General features: G+C 45.9%; 1 protein-coding gene across 2 annotated transcripts in view; it reads left to right on the forward strand.

Annotated features, from left to right (window-relative positions):
• Window positions 1–2,782: 2,782 nt before the first annotated feature.
• Window positions 2,783–14,866, forward strand: part of RNF220 (ring finger protein 220) — a 219,281-nt gene continuing 207,197 nt past the window's right edge. For both annotated transcript variants that reach the window (XM_030494518.1, XM_030494519.1), the window contains exon 1: window positions 2,783–3,412. In XM_030494518.1, coding sequence (XP_030350378.1) covers window positions 2,788–3,412 — 625 coding nt within the window. In that variant the 5' untranslated portion in view covers window positions 2,783–2,787. The remainder of the gene's footprint in view (window positions 3,413–14,866) is intronic.

The following is a 14,866-nucleotide window of genomic DNA, read 5'->3' on the forward strand; positions in this document are numbered from 1 at the left end:
CTTGTTTAGTTAATTCAACAAAGACTTTTTGCAATCTGTTTGGAGTTTGTCTGATGCCGTGGAAAAGTAGCTGCTGATTTATTTGGTTGCTTTTCGATTTCTGTCTCTAGCCCGTCTTTTCTCCTCCTTTCAGCGGAGATGTCAGCTGTTATTACTTCCTATTGATCCCTTTGCAAAGTGAGAAGTGAACTAAAATTAATGTCAATTCCACTGCTCGGATCAATAGCTGGAGTTATTTTAATCTGGATTTGCGCGAGGTGCTAAATTAAAAAAAATCAGCATAGAGGCAGAAAAGTAGCAGTTCCTCACTCCACCTGTGCCCACTGCCTTCCCGGCCCCCACATGTTCCCTCCAGCTGATTACCCTGCAATCCATACTTTTTTAATTAAGGAGGTCAGTTAGTTTTCTTATTTTGGGGTTCTGTATTTAAACCTATGACATTTTGACATTGGGAGTGTATTAACGATAGATTTTCATAATGACTGGTCTGCTGCAGTCTAATCTGTCCATGTTGCTGGGGGTGGGGAGGTGCTGGGAGCGGGAGAGAACGAAAAAGGAAGTGGGAGCTGAAAAAAAATCAAATTTGGCTGGCTGAGATATTGTAATGTGTTGATTTATTCCCAGTGTAATGAAGTTTGCAAACGAATAAGCAGCCGTAGTGATTCACAGTATCCTACAGGAGTGTCAAGTGTTGCGGCCAGATTACTAATTTATGAAATACATTTAACGTAATGGGGTGATAGCACAAGTAAAAATAGAAAAGGAGGCAGAGGTGGTTGCTTTTATTTATTTTTTTCTTTTCCCTGGAAATCCATGTTTTCCCATGATTGCTCAGTTGGACTTCCATGCTAATGATTGTTTATTTCTGAGACCGGTGGCTTATTTGCATGCATCTCTTTAGATGTATAATCATGCGTGTGTATGTATGTATTTACACGGCTGTGTAAGCCCCCAGCCGCTCCAGGTTTGCCAGTGGCTGCGGTTTTCTGACCTCCAGTTTTTGACCAGCCTGGCGTGAAGCAGCTGAGCGAGTGTGCCCAGGACTGCAGCACTGACCAGGATGCCCTTGGCATCCCTCACTCTCCCTCTCCCCCCTCATTCCCTGTGGCAAGAACTTGACAGGAAAGTTATTTAAAATTTGGAAGAGACCAAATCCGTTAATGCGAGATACATAATCTGGTAATTTAGCAATGATGTCTGTAGGGATGGGTGCCAAATGAGGAAGTAGAGAGATGATGTCCACTCATCTTCACAATTAATAACAGTCGGTGGAGTGGCTGGGTACAGGATGGGAGAGAGGAAATGTTATCACTGAACTGCATTAAAGCCACAGACTGGATTTCATACACTTTGTTAACCTAGGCTCCCTCATTCATGGAGTACAAAAGGCACTCCATTAGGGAGACACTCTTTCACTAAGTTTTATTTGAGATGTTTGACCCTCTGGATTTAAGAGGCACAATTTGTAACAGCTTTTTATTATTATATGATTTTTCTGGCCCTTTGAGCTCCAGCGGCTAGTATATTGTTTCAAAGTTATAGTCCTTGTATTTTAAGCTGGGCTGTGGGGCCTGAATGGCAGGCGGCGGAAGCTTAGAAGAAAAGACATGAGATTGATTGGGGGAGAAAATAACAACACAAAAAGCTGGGGCGAACTGGGGGAGACACAGAAAGGAGCATTTTTCCTTCTCTCATCCTGGGAGGGGGTGGTGGCTGGCTGGGTGGCTGCAGCCAACCCAGGAGGCTCAGCAAGATGCGAGGCAGAAATTTTGTTAACATTTTCCTCTAAATGTTAATGGCACATCCAGGGCAGTTTGCAAATCTACTTAAGAGAGAGTGCATTAGGAACTAAAATTACTGATCCATTCTCTCTTGTCCCCGACCCAAAAGGGAGATGCTTGCAGAGATCAGATGGCAGAAGCACCCATTATGATTTTAAATATCGTCAGAGATGCCAGGCATTTTACTGGGGATGTCTCTTCTCCTTTGGCTACCAGCGTGCATGCACGGGTATTTGTGTATTACACACGCGCACCCATACACAGTCACATTCCTACATTCCAACAGTGTGTGCGTGTATATATATATATTTGTATTTAAAATGATATCAAGTACTGTGTGTGCAAGTACCTACCTACCTACATATACTGTGAGAATGAGAGAAAATACATGTGTTACATGTGTCTTAGGCATTGTGTACAGTATAACCACTTATGCTGGCTCATATGGGTAACTATGTGCGATAGATATTTTTATGGTGGTTCCATACACGTACCCTGAAGCAAATAGTGGTGTGTGTATGTGTGGGCTTTCTGAAGTTTATTATATGTACATGCCTCCTTTGCCATATAAAATTCTAATTATAATTTGGAGTTACTATCTTAATTTTAGACCGAACCCTGTTTATTAGTGGGTTATTAAATCTGCATGTTATTATGTTTGGTTGTGCCTTCCATTCATCTGCACTGGATGATACCCTTTAACCTGGAGGGCCAGAGCTGATTCCAGTAGTGTGTGAAGTTGTCTATTGATTTTCTTGAATGAGAACAGCGGTGCATCTCCGGCCAGTGGGTTGTAGCACATGTGGCCACTCTGCTGCTGGAGCATCCCAGAGAGATGAGTGCAGAAGCCTAACCAGTTGTATTTTCTTTTCTTTTCTGTTTCCTTGCAGTGTTCGGAGGGTGATGATGCTCCAGTAATTTTCCCCGCTCCATTCCCAGGCATCGCTTTGCTTTCCTTCCAGGGAAGATTGTTCCACTTGTGATCCTGCTGACGAAAGAGACTCCGATGGACTTACACCGGGCAGCGTTCAAGATGGAGAACTCACCCTATCTCCCCAACCCGCTGGCCTCCCCAGCACTGATGGTTCTCGCCTCCACCGCCGAAGCCAGCCGTGATGCTTCCATTCCTTGCCAGCAGCCAAGGCCTTTTGGGGTCCCCGTGTCAGCAGATAAGGACGTGCACATTCCCTTTACCAATGGCTCATATACTTTTGCCTCCATGTATCACCGGCAAGGAGGGGTGCCAGGAGCATTTGCAAACCGTGACTTTCCTCCATCCTTGCTTCACCTCCACCCCCAGTTTGCACCCCCCAACCTGGACTGCACCCCAATCAGTATGTTGAACCACAGCGGCGTTGGCGCTTTCCGCCCCTTTGCATCTACTGAAGACCGGGAGAGCTACCAGTCAGCTTTTACACCGGCTAAGCGCCTGAAAAACTGCCATGACACTGACTCACCCCATCTGCGCTTCTCGGACACTGATGGGAAGGAGTATGAGTTTGGCACACAGCTTCCCTCCAGCTCCCCCGGCTCCCTCAAAGTTGATGATACAGGGAAGAAGATCTTTGCCGTTTCTGGCCTCATTTCTGACCGGGAGACATCATCCAGTCCCGAAGACCGAAGTGACAGATGTAAGTACCTCCGTTGACTTGTTGGTTCTTCTTTAGTTGTGCCTCGTTGAGATATTCAACAGGTGATTGTTCCATAGTGCTGTGGTTCTTGCTGAAGGCAGAGGAAAACCAGCCTTTCCTGCCTGTCAAGCTCAGCCACGCAGTGTTGCCTTGTCTCTTCTAAATGGACATTGATAGATTTTAAGGCGAGGTGCTCTTGAAAGAAACTCATCTTCCAGCACACAGCTGGAGAGGCAATGTTGACCGTGCAGAAAGCTGTCCGAGCCTCAGTTCGAGGCTATAGGTGCTGGTACATACATGTGTCTAAACAGGGATGTAGCTGGAGTGTGTAGCCAGAAACTTTCCCAGAGCTTGCAGCAAACATGTACCCCCTGCTTCTTCAGGTATTTCTTTCTGACCTTTTCTTCATGCACACCGTTCTTTATGGCAAATGCATCACCTTCAGGATTCGTGCCTCAGGTTAGGACAAAAGCACCTTTTCCTCTGGTTAACTTACTTAAGAATATTTCTGGCCACCAAGGTCCCTCCCTCTTCGAGACATAAATCCGAATCCATCCTTACAATTCAATAAGCTGTTGCACCATGTGCTTTCTCTGAGTGTTTCCCCCTTTGGAGCCTGTTGAAAGGTGATGTGCCCTTTCGCAGATTGGTGATATTGACTGAAGGAAACCAGTCCTCATGTTCACGACTGTAACTCTGCATCCCCTTGTCCCTTGTGGTGTTGCCTATGCAGAGGGGCAGATCTGTCCTTCAGGAAGGGCAGGCTTCCAGGTTTGCTGTGTTGGGAGGTGACCCATGATGGGGAGTGGTCTGGGGGCAATGGAGCGTGGTAACCTGAAGAAGAGCACTAACTTATGATTAGAATTTTCCTGTAAACCCAGATGTGTAGACAGAGAAGTGAGTGGTTTGCTTTTCACATGGGCTCCTTTGTTCTGTTGAGTTTTCTGCCTTGAAAACAATTTTATTATTATTGTTATTATTACTATTTTTTTTCCCAACAAAAACCTGCTGCACCGTTCCTTCCTCTCCCTTTCAGACGTGATTTTTCTTCTCCCCTTTATGATGCCGAGGAGAGTAATAGAGACATTGTGGCTCTCTCTCCCCTGTCGGCGCTGCTTCCTCAGGCTGTCTCCTTGAATTAGGCACTGTGCTAACTTACCGGCGCTAAAAGGCATCTGCCTAAACCCAGCGTACCTTTTCAATAAAAGTCATCATAAAATCAACCTGCCTTGTAAATCCATCGCTCTTTGGTTTTGAAATATGCTGCAAGTGTGTCTTTTATGTCGGCGTTTGCGAGGGTAGGACGATTCCCACTGAAGGCAGAAGCCGTATATTCCTTGCACTATGAATGCGACCTCTTATCTTTCCCCCCTCTCCTTCTCATCCACCCCCAACTGTGCTACTTTTTGTGCCATAAGTTCCTTTCATTGTTCAGCATCTCCTCTCCCTTCTTTTGGGTCCATAGGGGACTCGGCTGTAGGTGGGAGTGCATATGGATGTATATGTGCGTAAGCTGGCAATATAATTATCCTAGGGTGGAGGCAGGTGAGATGGCAAGGCTCAGAGACATCTTTGTCGATGCTCTTTCCCTTATCGATATAACCTGGCTGTGAACATGAAGCTTGCTAGAAAGAATACTCCAGGAGATAGCAGTGGAGGAGCGGGTCCACTAGCTAAATTAATTTAGAGCACATCAGCTGCTATGGAGCTTGGTAGCAAAATCCTGTCAGATACCCCATTTAAAGAAGTAAATCTGTTAAATGAATTAGACCACATGGAGCGCAGCTGCAGATGGACAGACGCACCCACATCCACCGCCGTGCCTTGCCTTTGCCAACAGTGTGTGCTGAACATGGGTCCTCTTCTTCTTGGGAGCAGACAGAGCTCTGCACAGGAGCATGCAAGAGGCAAGCACAGTGACACTGGCTCCCTGTGCAGCCACCCAGCCCTGTGGCAGGGCACTTGATGGGGAAAGGAAGCAGAATAAAAACTTTGCAGGCAGCATGGGGAAACTTGGGCAGAAGCGGAAGGTGTTTTGTTTTACTGTTTTTCTTACCCGTATGGTTAAATTTCTTTGAGATGCTTTGCTGCACGGTAGGAGCTGGGCAAATGCAACATCCCCGATATTTCATCCACATTAAAATTCTTCCGTAACTACCAGGACAGTGTACATTAAATATGTCTGTTGGCTCTGTATCATATTCCCATCACACAGAGACACTGCACCATGGAAACTTCGCTCCATTAACAAGGCGAGTTTATTTGGTGTGCGCATATGCACGTATGGGTGTGTTTGCTGGAGGCCGGGAAAGCGAGCAGCAGAGCGTTTCAGAGGGATCCTAATGATCTTTGATGTTGACCATCAGAAAAGGAAAACTTCCGCAATAAGGAATTTGAGAGATCACAGTTTGCAGATATAATCGAGATCCTGTTTTGCACTGACATTTGCTTATGTGTTTTTGGAGTTTCCATATGAATGCATACTTCGGGGGGAGGAAGGGTTGTTGTTGCCTCTGAGAAGTTTTGTGGATTCCTGGTGTAATTGTTATATATAACCCTTTGTAAAATGCGCTTACTTGTGCTCCTGACGGAGAATTTGTTGCAGGTAGGTGGCTGTAGCTTCTAGGCAAAAATGTAATAAGGTTTTTCTACAACTGCGAGCAAAAATGGTAAAATTGTCTTAGATCAGCAACACCTTTGCGTGTCTGACGGGTGCTTTTCAGATTTGTAGGGCTCCACCGTTCAGTTGTATTTTTCAGATTCCTGAAAGGGTTTGTGTGACGTGGAAGGTGAATTACTATGATTGCTCTGCGTATTCTTCTGTACCACTGCACAAGAACCTGTTGTGAATAGCTCATTAAAATATTTCTTTTATGCCATAGCTTAAAGGGTGATTTTCTAAGAAACTTGCCTTCTTTAAAAAAAAAAAAAAAAGTAATTCAATGCACTGAGTTTTAATTTTCCCAAAAAATATGTTTGCACTTGAGATACTTTGCAGTAAAAAAAGAATCCAAAGTAAGGCATTTTCATTTCAATGAATGTTTGGAAGGGGCTGTATTTAGTCCTCTGCACAATGGGAGCAAAGTCTTAGCCTGTTTTCATCATGAAGGGAGAGCACCTATTTTGGGGTGCATCCGGGTGAGGTGGTACTCCTTGTCACTCAGCAAATTGGGCTGAGATGTCCGCATTGGGGTGAGTTGTCCCTTGCTGTAAAGTGCAGGCACTCAGGTCATCCAGAGTGATGGAGTGTACAGGGAACATGTAGAAAAGCAGAGCCTTTGCAGGAAGAAGCAGATATACCATGTACTGGGTGAGCCTGTTCCTTTGGGTACTTACTGAGAAAAATAATGCCATTTGTTAGAGTTCAGGGCTTCTTGTAAAGCATGTGTTAAAGACACTGGGAGACATATTTTATGGGTTTCCTTTAATAAGCGTGCAATAGTTGAGATTCCTAGAAGGAGTGGAAATAAGTGACATGTTCCGTTCTGCAAAAGAGATCTATACCCCTGTTTTAAAATCAGAGAAAATATTAAAGATCCCTGCGTTTATTCTTTGCTTCTGATAAGGTCTGTCCCAGTGACCTTCTGTACCCAGTCACCACGGCATCATTTTCCCACAAAGTGACAGGCAGAGGTCCATGCTGAAGCTGGGAATCTCTTGGCAAAGAGCTGGACCTTGTCCAAATGGACATCTCTGCTCTCCCTTCAAGGCTGCTCGCACCCCCGACCTCCCTGGGCCGACAGAAGATGGTTTCCCATTGCTGTCTGCTGCAAGGTCTTCATCATGTGGTGTCTGTGACTTCTTGAGGAGCACAGGCTGATGTGTGAAGGTGACCCTCTACATCCTGGTTACTGCTTCAATTTCCATCCTCTGGGCAGAGCCTGGCTCTCCTAGGCTCAGTTCCCTGCTGTCACTGGCAGCTCTCTCGCTGCTCCTGGTGTGTCCTGGGGATGAGCGACTGAGTTGGTGAGCAGGCTAGGACCCTCACCCATCCCTTATGACTGGTGTCTAAAGTGGGGGTGGTTCTATTAACATTAGTTTGATTATTATTTTTGATAATCATATTTAACTTTGGTTATCTGGACACAGACAGTTTGTGCTGCAACTGGTTTCTTCTCTGCAAGAGAAGTTGTGCACCATATAAGTGAGCTTTTTGTTCCACTGTAGGGTTTTAGAGAACATCTCTAGTGCAGAGTTAGTTTTCCTTTTGAAACAACTGCTTCATTATTGATCGAATGTAAATCACACTTCAGGTGATGAACATCAGGGCTATGATGACCGCAGCTTGAATGCCTGAATAATGTAGTGCTTTGGAAATCAGGCTGAGGACTGTCTGTACAGTCACCCACCACTCAGATGTGTGTGTGTGTTTATGTGTGGGCTTTGTGTTTATGGGCTGGGATGTGTGTAGGGAGCTGTGTCTGTATATATGTAAGGATTTTTTCCTTATATTTTGTGGCAGAACAATGGGTTGGAGGGGGAATGCACACGTGCACACATCCACATGTGCACACATCCATCGCTCATGCCTCTTCCCACTGGGATACACCACTTTCAAGACTGGTAAAATTTGGGGTGTAAAGTGATGCTTTGTTGCTAATAATAATCAGCCATGACCATGGGAAATTGCAAGCTTAACACTGCTTGTGAAATAATGAAATAAATCAAGTGGAATATTTGCTTTCCGTCGTGCAGTGCCCTGCGTGATGTAGGAGGAGAGAAGGAGCAACAGTGGATTTTCTGAAGGGGGGGGCAGGCAGATGGACAGTAGCAGAGATGTGGGCCATGCATCCATCCCTGTTGCACCACCGAAAACACACCATCCTCATGGAGCTAGGTGCGCTGCATAGAGGGAGATCCTGGAGCACGCAGCAGCCGCCTCCTTTTTCTGCTTTTCTGGCAACAACCTTCACGCTCCCTCTGAAAACTGTTGCCGAGACTCCTTTCCATGCTGTTTGGCTTAATTGTCTTGTCGGGATAAAGAAATGTTTGAACAGTTAAAGTGGGGAAGGGCTGGATGGGAGCAGCCCCTGCCGGCTGCGGGGCCATCTGGCCTGCCTTGGATCTGCCGGTCTCCAGTTTATATTTCTCTTTCTGTTATTTGGGGCTATCTGGCACACTCAGAATACCTAATCACCATGGTGAGAGGAGGGACGGGGCTGCCTCCCCCCATCGCCACCCCCTCCGGCCTCCCCTTCCCATCAATTGTCATGCAGAGCCCGGCCGGGCGGCTGTTCTGCTCGCAGCCCTCATTTGCTCTCCTCACCCGGCTCTCTCTCGGCAGAAGGATGGCTTTTAATTGATCATTTGAGGGGGAGGGATGGGGCTGTTTTCTCCTCCAAAATGTTTCCCCGTGCAGCCGCTGCCATCCGGCCAGCTTTCATGTCATCTCAGCCATGCCAGCAATGCCTTGTGCCCTTTCTCCGCCTTTTTGGTCTCCCCGGGAGTTGATGTCAAGGCTGAACCACCATCCTTGGAGCACTGAGCAGCACCAAAATGTCATATTTATCCATCTCCTGCTGGAGAGATGGGCACGGGTGCAGTACGTATGTATCGCTCCTCTTTCGCCCGGAGTGTCTGAACGCTGGCACCAGGGTATTTATTGTACAATTGCAGAGCAAACTCCCCACCTCACTCGGTATTTCCCATCAAAACCACGGCCCCCAAACCACCGGCCAAACCTTGCTTTTCGAGAAGGAATTAATCACATTAAATCTTCAGCCCCATCGATCAGGCTCCACTGCTGTCACAAAATTGCAGCAGAAGAAGTGAAGGCAGACTCAGTGGCTGCCGTGCTGGGTTGGGGATTGGGAATCCTGACCTTGGGCATGGCTTGGAGTCACAGTTTCCCGATCCCTAACCGGAGAATAGTGATACCTCCCTCACGGCAGCGTGTGCCGCTTTGATATCTTCTGACAGAAGACACTAGGCAAGGGCAAAGTATTAGTATTATTAATATAGTACAGTTAGTAGAATATTATGAACTATTATAAATCATTACTGCTAAACTACAGTTATTAAAGGAAATGACCAAAGTGCACTTTGCGAGCCAGGATCTCTGACAGTTAAAACATTGTTTTATTATTTTACTTGCTAGCTTGCAAAATTCAAGAGTTTGCAACAGTTTCCTGGTTGATCGGTGGCAATTGTATAAGGAATTGGGATAAGCAGGGGGAAATGGACATATATTACAGAAGGGAGAGAATAAACATTAGTGCCTCTGTGATTTCTTTTTCTCTTTCTTTGATAATTTGAAGGTCTCGAAGGAAAGAGACATACTGAAGCATGGGCCTAATTCTGCTCTGTAGGAGTGAAAGTGTTCAAGACAACAAGGTCTTGGAGTTTCTGGAATTCCCCCATAGAAAAAAATGAAAGTGAAGGTGTTTGTGAATTGTTGCTGGTTGTTATTTGTTTGATATCATTTAGACAAGTCCCATTAAATGCTAGCAGCAGATTAATTTTCTCCTCTTTGTTTGCCTTCCAAGGAGCAGAAAACAGACATAATTATATTTTACGTGAGACTGTACAATTTCCTCTCATCTCTGTTTTCTGGCTAATATCTGCAGCTGTAAAATAAATTCCATTTGTGCATACGTGGTGTTAGACTGAAGTAAATAACTGTCATCCAAAATCTGTCTAACCTTAATCTGCATCAGGAGCACTATAGAGAACTGCACCCATTTGTATAATATTAAGCTTTATTTTTTTATGGATTTCTAATGCAAATTCATAGTGGGGACAAAGTTGTTTTCTTTTAATGCCATATTCCAAGAAAAGCAGCCATTGAAAGCAAATTGTGACAATTTTTATCCCGCAGTTCATGTCACTGGTGGTCTTTGATCATGTCAGTTTGCTTGATAGCCTATGAATTTTTCATCTCTCTTCTTCAGGATGGAGTAGCAGATTTGGGGACTTCTGAGGACATTTTTCAGCTATGCAAAGCAATTGAAATTCTTCGGCAATAATGGATTTCTATTTGGGAAATTTAATGTGGGATTGGATTCCTATTCAGCATCCTCTGGAAAAGGGCATGTGTAGTTTTTGTAGATGTACACGTGTAATCTGCATGTGTCTTTCTCCCCTTTTATGCAACCTCACTGTTTGCCTCCTTGGCTCTGCTGGCCTGAGCGATCCTTGTGTGTATAAACTTACAGGTTACAGGCGTTCGGGGCAAATTCATCACCTTGAATTCAGTTTTCTTTATGTTTTAATCCTGAAGTATTTTCCTGCTGCTGTTTGGGGTGTTGAATATATGTTGTCCAGGTTGGCAGTTCTTCTTAGGGACCTAGCCTTCAAGTCAATGAATAAGTACTGTGGGATTTGCTACTATCTGTGTCTGTCCTGTTCTTTGTCTTGTCATTTTATAACACAGATGGTGGCTGTGATAAGCTGGGTGTTCTTTAGCCATCACTTTCTCCTCTCCTTCAACCATTTATTGGTGTCTCGAATTGCAGCAGTACCCTGAGCAACAGAAGAGGGGGAAAAGCAATGTTGGGCAGGAGTGAGGCAAAGAGAGTTTATTGTCCTAAATGCAGATAACATGGGAGGGAGTCCTGCTGACAGCGAAACTGCTCATTGAGTTCAGGTGTGGACACTTCCATCGTATTTTTCCTCACTTGGGACATTGTTTCTAATTGGTATTGTTTTAAAACCTTCATTTTTTGGTAACTGGAGGCTGAGACCTGCTTTTTGAATTGCAAAGCGAGAATGTGTTTTGTATTTTTTTGTGTGAATACCAGGCTGTTCTGCAGTGGGGAAAGTGTCTCTGGATACCCCTAAAAGAAAGAGTTGGAAACTGAGTCATTGCTTTCCCCCAACAGCACCGAATCTTAGTTACTGGCTCTCAACAGAGTAAAAACATCAAGTTTTAATTTGGGAAGACCAAAGAGCTTTTCACTCATGAGCTTTTTGCAGGTACAATCCTGCAGCTTTGCCTGTGCTTTGCAAACCTGTGATGCTGCAGCCCCAAGCAGGGTGAGGGCAGCAGGACATGCCCCGCTGCAGATGCTGGGCTCACTGGCACAGCTGGATTCCCAAGTGCGGGCTCCTTCCTTGGCAGGAAGGTGGAGCGCTTTGTGGCTCTTGAATGAAAACTAAAGCAGAAAGTGCTGGGGTGCCAATCAGCAGGTGAGCAACATGCTGCAGGGATAGAAGCTCCCCGTCACAGCCTCACCAAATGCAATAGGATTTGAAAACAGAACAGAAAGTAAAACTCAAGGGAGTGCCCTGACAGACCCATTTCTTTCTACTGGGATTTGTGGTACTTCGATTCAAATTAAGATCTTCTTAATTGAAAAGGACTCAACCTTTTAATCTGCTTTTGATATTGTTTCCCTGCACTTTAGGAAACAACTTGCGAAGCCATTTAGTATGGGAAAGTGTCCGTCCTGTAACATCCTTCAGTGTAAGGAGGAATAGGATAATAATCCCTCATTGCAGAGAGCCTGCTTTGGCAGTTGTGCCAGGATGGGAAAAGACATGGTACCAGATGACAGCTTTCCCTTCTCCTCCAACCTTGTTTCTAATATTGAAGATTTCTTTTGGAGTTTTCTGTCCCAGTCCTGTTTGGGGTAAGACTCCACAAAATTCCCTCCTGGAGACCCCTGCCCAAGCCCCCATATGGTGCAGAAGGCGATGCCAGGGTGTCTGTGAGTGAGCAGGGAGGAGGGCTTGCAGGACGAATGGCATCCTGGGTGAGTGAAAGCCTTATCAGGATGGCCTGGCCATGCCACTGCAGAGCCACCCCGCACCCAGGCCAACCTTTGGCCCATGCAGGATAGAGGGAACCTTGTCTCCTCATTGCTGTTTGCAATGCAGAGGATCCTGTGAGGTCCTGGTGTCTGCGAATGGGTGGAAAGTGATATCTTGGATGCTGGGTATCAGTGCAGGTCACAGGTATCCAGGCCAAACACTGCAGCACTGTCAAGGAGGCTGCAGAAGCTTGCTTCCTTCTTTTGTTTATTCTCCTCCTTGCAAACCAGTCTCACTTCCCATTATGAGCGTTATAGGTTGGAGGTAAACCTCCAGCAAAGTCCTTAGTCAGGGTGATGGCTTTTCCCTCCTGAGCACTTGTCTTCAGCCTCCCCGAAGAGGCAGTTGACCACTGGCCTTTTTTCTTACTGGGGAAATGAAGGAGCAATCAGTGACCTGGCTAACCCCGCATGGAGCACGGGCAGAGGAACTTAAGGGTCACAATCAAAAAGGTGCCAGCCTGAGTGGATTCATACATCAGGAGGTGCCCCTTAGACAGAAGGGGAGAATGAGCAGCTAAACTCCTATGACCCTGCTTCTTCGCCCTCAGTTTTGCACTTTGCTCAGCGCACAGCCCTGTACAGGACTGTTGGCGTTGCTCCTGCGGTCTCTGCTCCTGGGGGCTGGTTGCCACCGTCTGTACTTCTCCTTCCTTTGTGCATGTTTAGGTTCATGCACAGAAGTGTTGCTTTCAAAGAGTTGTTCCGGTTACAGAAGTGTCATGGTGATCGGCAGACTGCCTTTGCTCAAGATTTGGGGCTAATGTGTTCAGGGGAAGCTGTGTTGAAGGCGCCTGGAGATTCAGTAGTGGGGAACAAGGAGTCTGCAGACCAGAAGTTTAATGTTAGCAAGAGGTCTTTGAAACTGTATGAAGTAGAATAGCACTACAAGTTATTTCTGTCTTAATTTGGCCAATGTGTTGTGTCCAGTCCCATGCTGGGTCCAGGACTGAAATAAGTATGATGATATTTGGATCAGGACTGGCATATACTGGAAAAAATCTCTGTCTCCATTAGCCAGAAGTAATGTTCCCACCATCTCACTATTTTCCCCTCTTAAAATGAGAACAACACGTTAACTGTGGAAACAGGGGAGGATTGTGTTAGAGCAAGACAGAGCTGGGCAGGGAGAACTTGAATTGGCCTCACTTGCATGTAACTGAGATGTTGTGGGTGTTGTAGCCTGGGGAAGCACTGTATGGTGTGGTCCGGATCAGGTCCCAGGTTTATGACATATCTTAAGGAACAAGGGGCCTTAAACTTAAAAAACTCATGTTCCACCTTTGGTCATCTCTTCAGGAGCATTGTAAGGACCCGAGCCTGCCCTTGAAATTGTGCATCTCCCTCTGGGCAGCCACCCTGAGGAGTGAGCACAGCCTAGTGAAAGCTGGGGAAGGTTATGATGTCAATGAGAAACATGTGGTTCTGTGTTCTCCCAGATGTTGCCAGTGGTGTCTGGGTTGTTAGCTGCACCTGGGCAAAGAAGAAAAGGAAATCACCGGGTGGTGTGATGGATTTTGCAGAGCCTGGGAGGAGAATGCAGTTAGACATCACTTGCTGATAGTCCCTCTGCTATGTACTCAGGTGGCTCGCCGACGCTCGGGTGATCCAGGACCCATGTTTTTTTTATCGCTAAGGAAATGTGTCATCGACTTGTCACATACTGATTATTTTACTTCTGTTGCACATTTCCAGCTCAACCTGTGTAGGGGTATTGAAGATGAAGGGCACATTTATTGGCAGAGCGGAGCGTGCCTTCTGCTTACAGCCAGGCAGAGCAGGAAGAGGGAAGGGCTGCCTGGGCAAAGCCATGAGCGTAGGTTGTGCTTGTTCTGTGGACTCTATTGACTTTGGAGAAGCAGAGTCATTTCTCATCGCCCATCTTTAAAGCAGGGGTAGCAATATTCTTGTAGCACAGCCTCAGGCTGAGGGTGCTTGTGTTCGTGTTTCAGAGGTGCTCAGTCCTAGGGCAGTGGTTATAACTGTGGTACCCAGATGGTTGCACCAGGATTGAAAAGGCTGCAATGGGGAAAGGGATGGAGGCGTGTTTCATAAACATCATCACTGGGGTTTTAGTCTGAAGAAACAATTGCCAGATTTGTTTTTTTGGATGAAACTTGGATGAAGAGCTGAAAGCAATGGCTAGGAACAGTAGAGAAAGAACCAGGGGTGAAAAATTTGGAGTAAGGTAGATAAAAGTGAGAGATAAAAGGAATAATGCAGGGAAGGATGAGTAATCGACATTCTTGGAGTCGAAGCGCAGGCTCTGGCTTCCTTCCTGAGCAGTAAAATAAAATTAAAAAAAAAAGTCTTTAGAACAACAAAACTCTGGACGCGCTGGTTTCCTTCCTGACAGGCCCAGCCTGGTGCTGTTTCGATGAGTCCTCATTGGCAACCAGGGCTGATCTAAAGGCCAAAGGCAGAAAGACTGGGGGGAAGGGAGAGGGATTTAACTCTTTGAGCTCTGCTGGAAAACCAGAGCTTTGTGTGGGTTCCTTTTGCCATCACTGGAGCATGAAGAGTGTTCATTGCAGCTCAGAGGTCTGGGAGGTGGTTGGTACATCTACCCAGGTGCTTGGTCATAGTCAGATGTTGTAAAACAAAAGTGAGGTTTTTTAACCCTGGTGGATAGAATTTCTTGGGCTGTGCATCATACAGCATGAAACAGCAGCACCCATGATCAACGTGGGAATGGATTGGCAAC

Source organism: Strigops habroptila, chromosome 8 (assembly GCF_004027225.2).
Source record: "Strigops habroptila isolate Jane chromosome 8, bStrHab1.2.pri, whole genome shotgun sequence".
NCBI lineage: Eukaryota > Metazoa > Chordata > Aves > Psittaciformes > Psittacidae > Strigops > Strigops habroptila.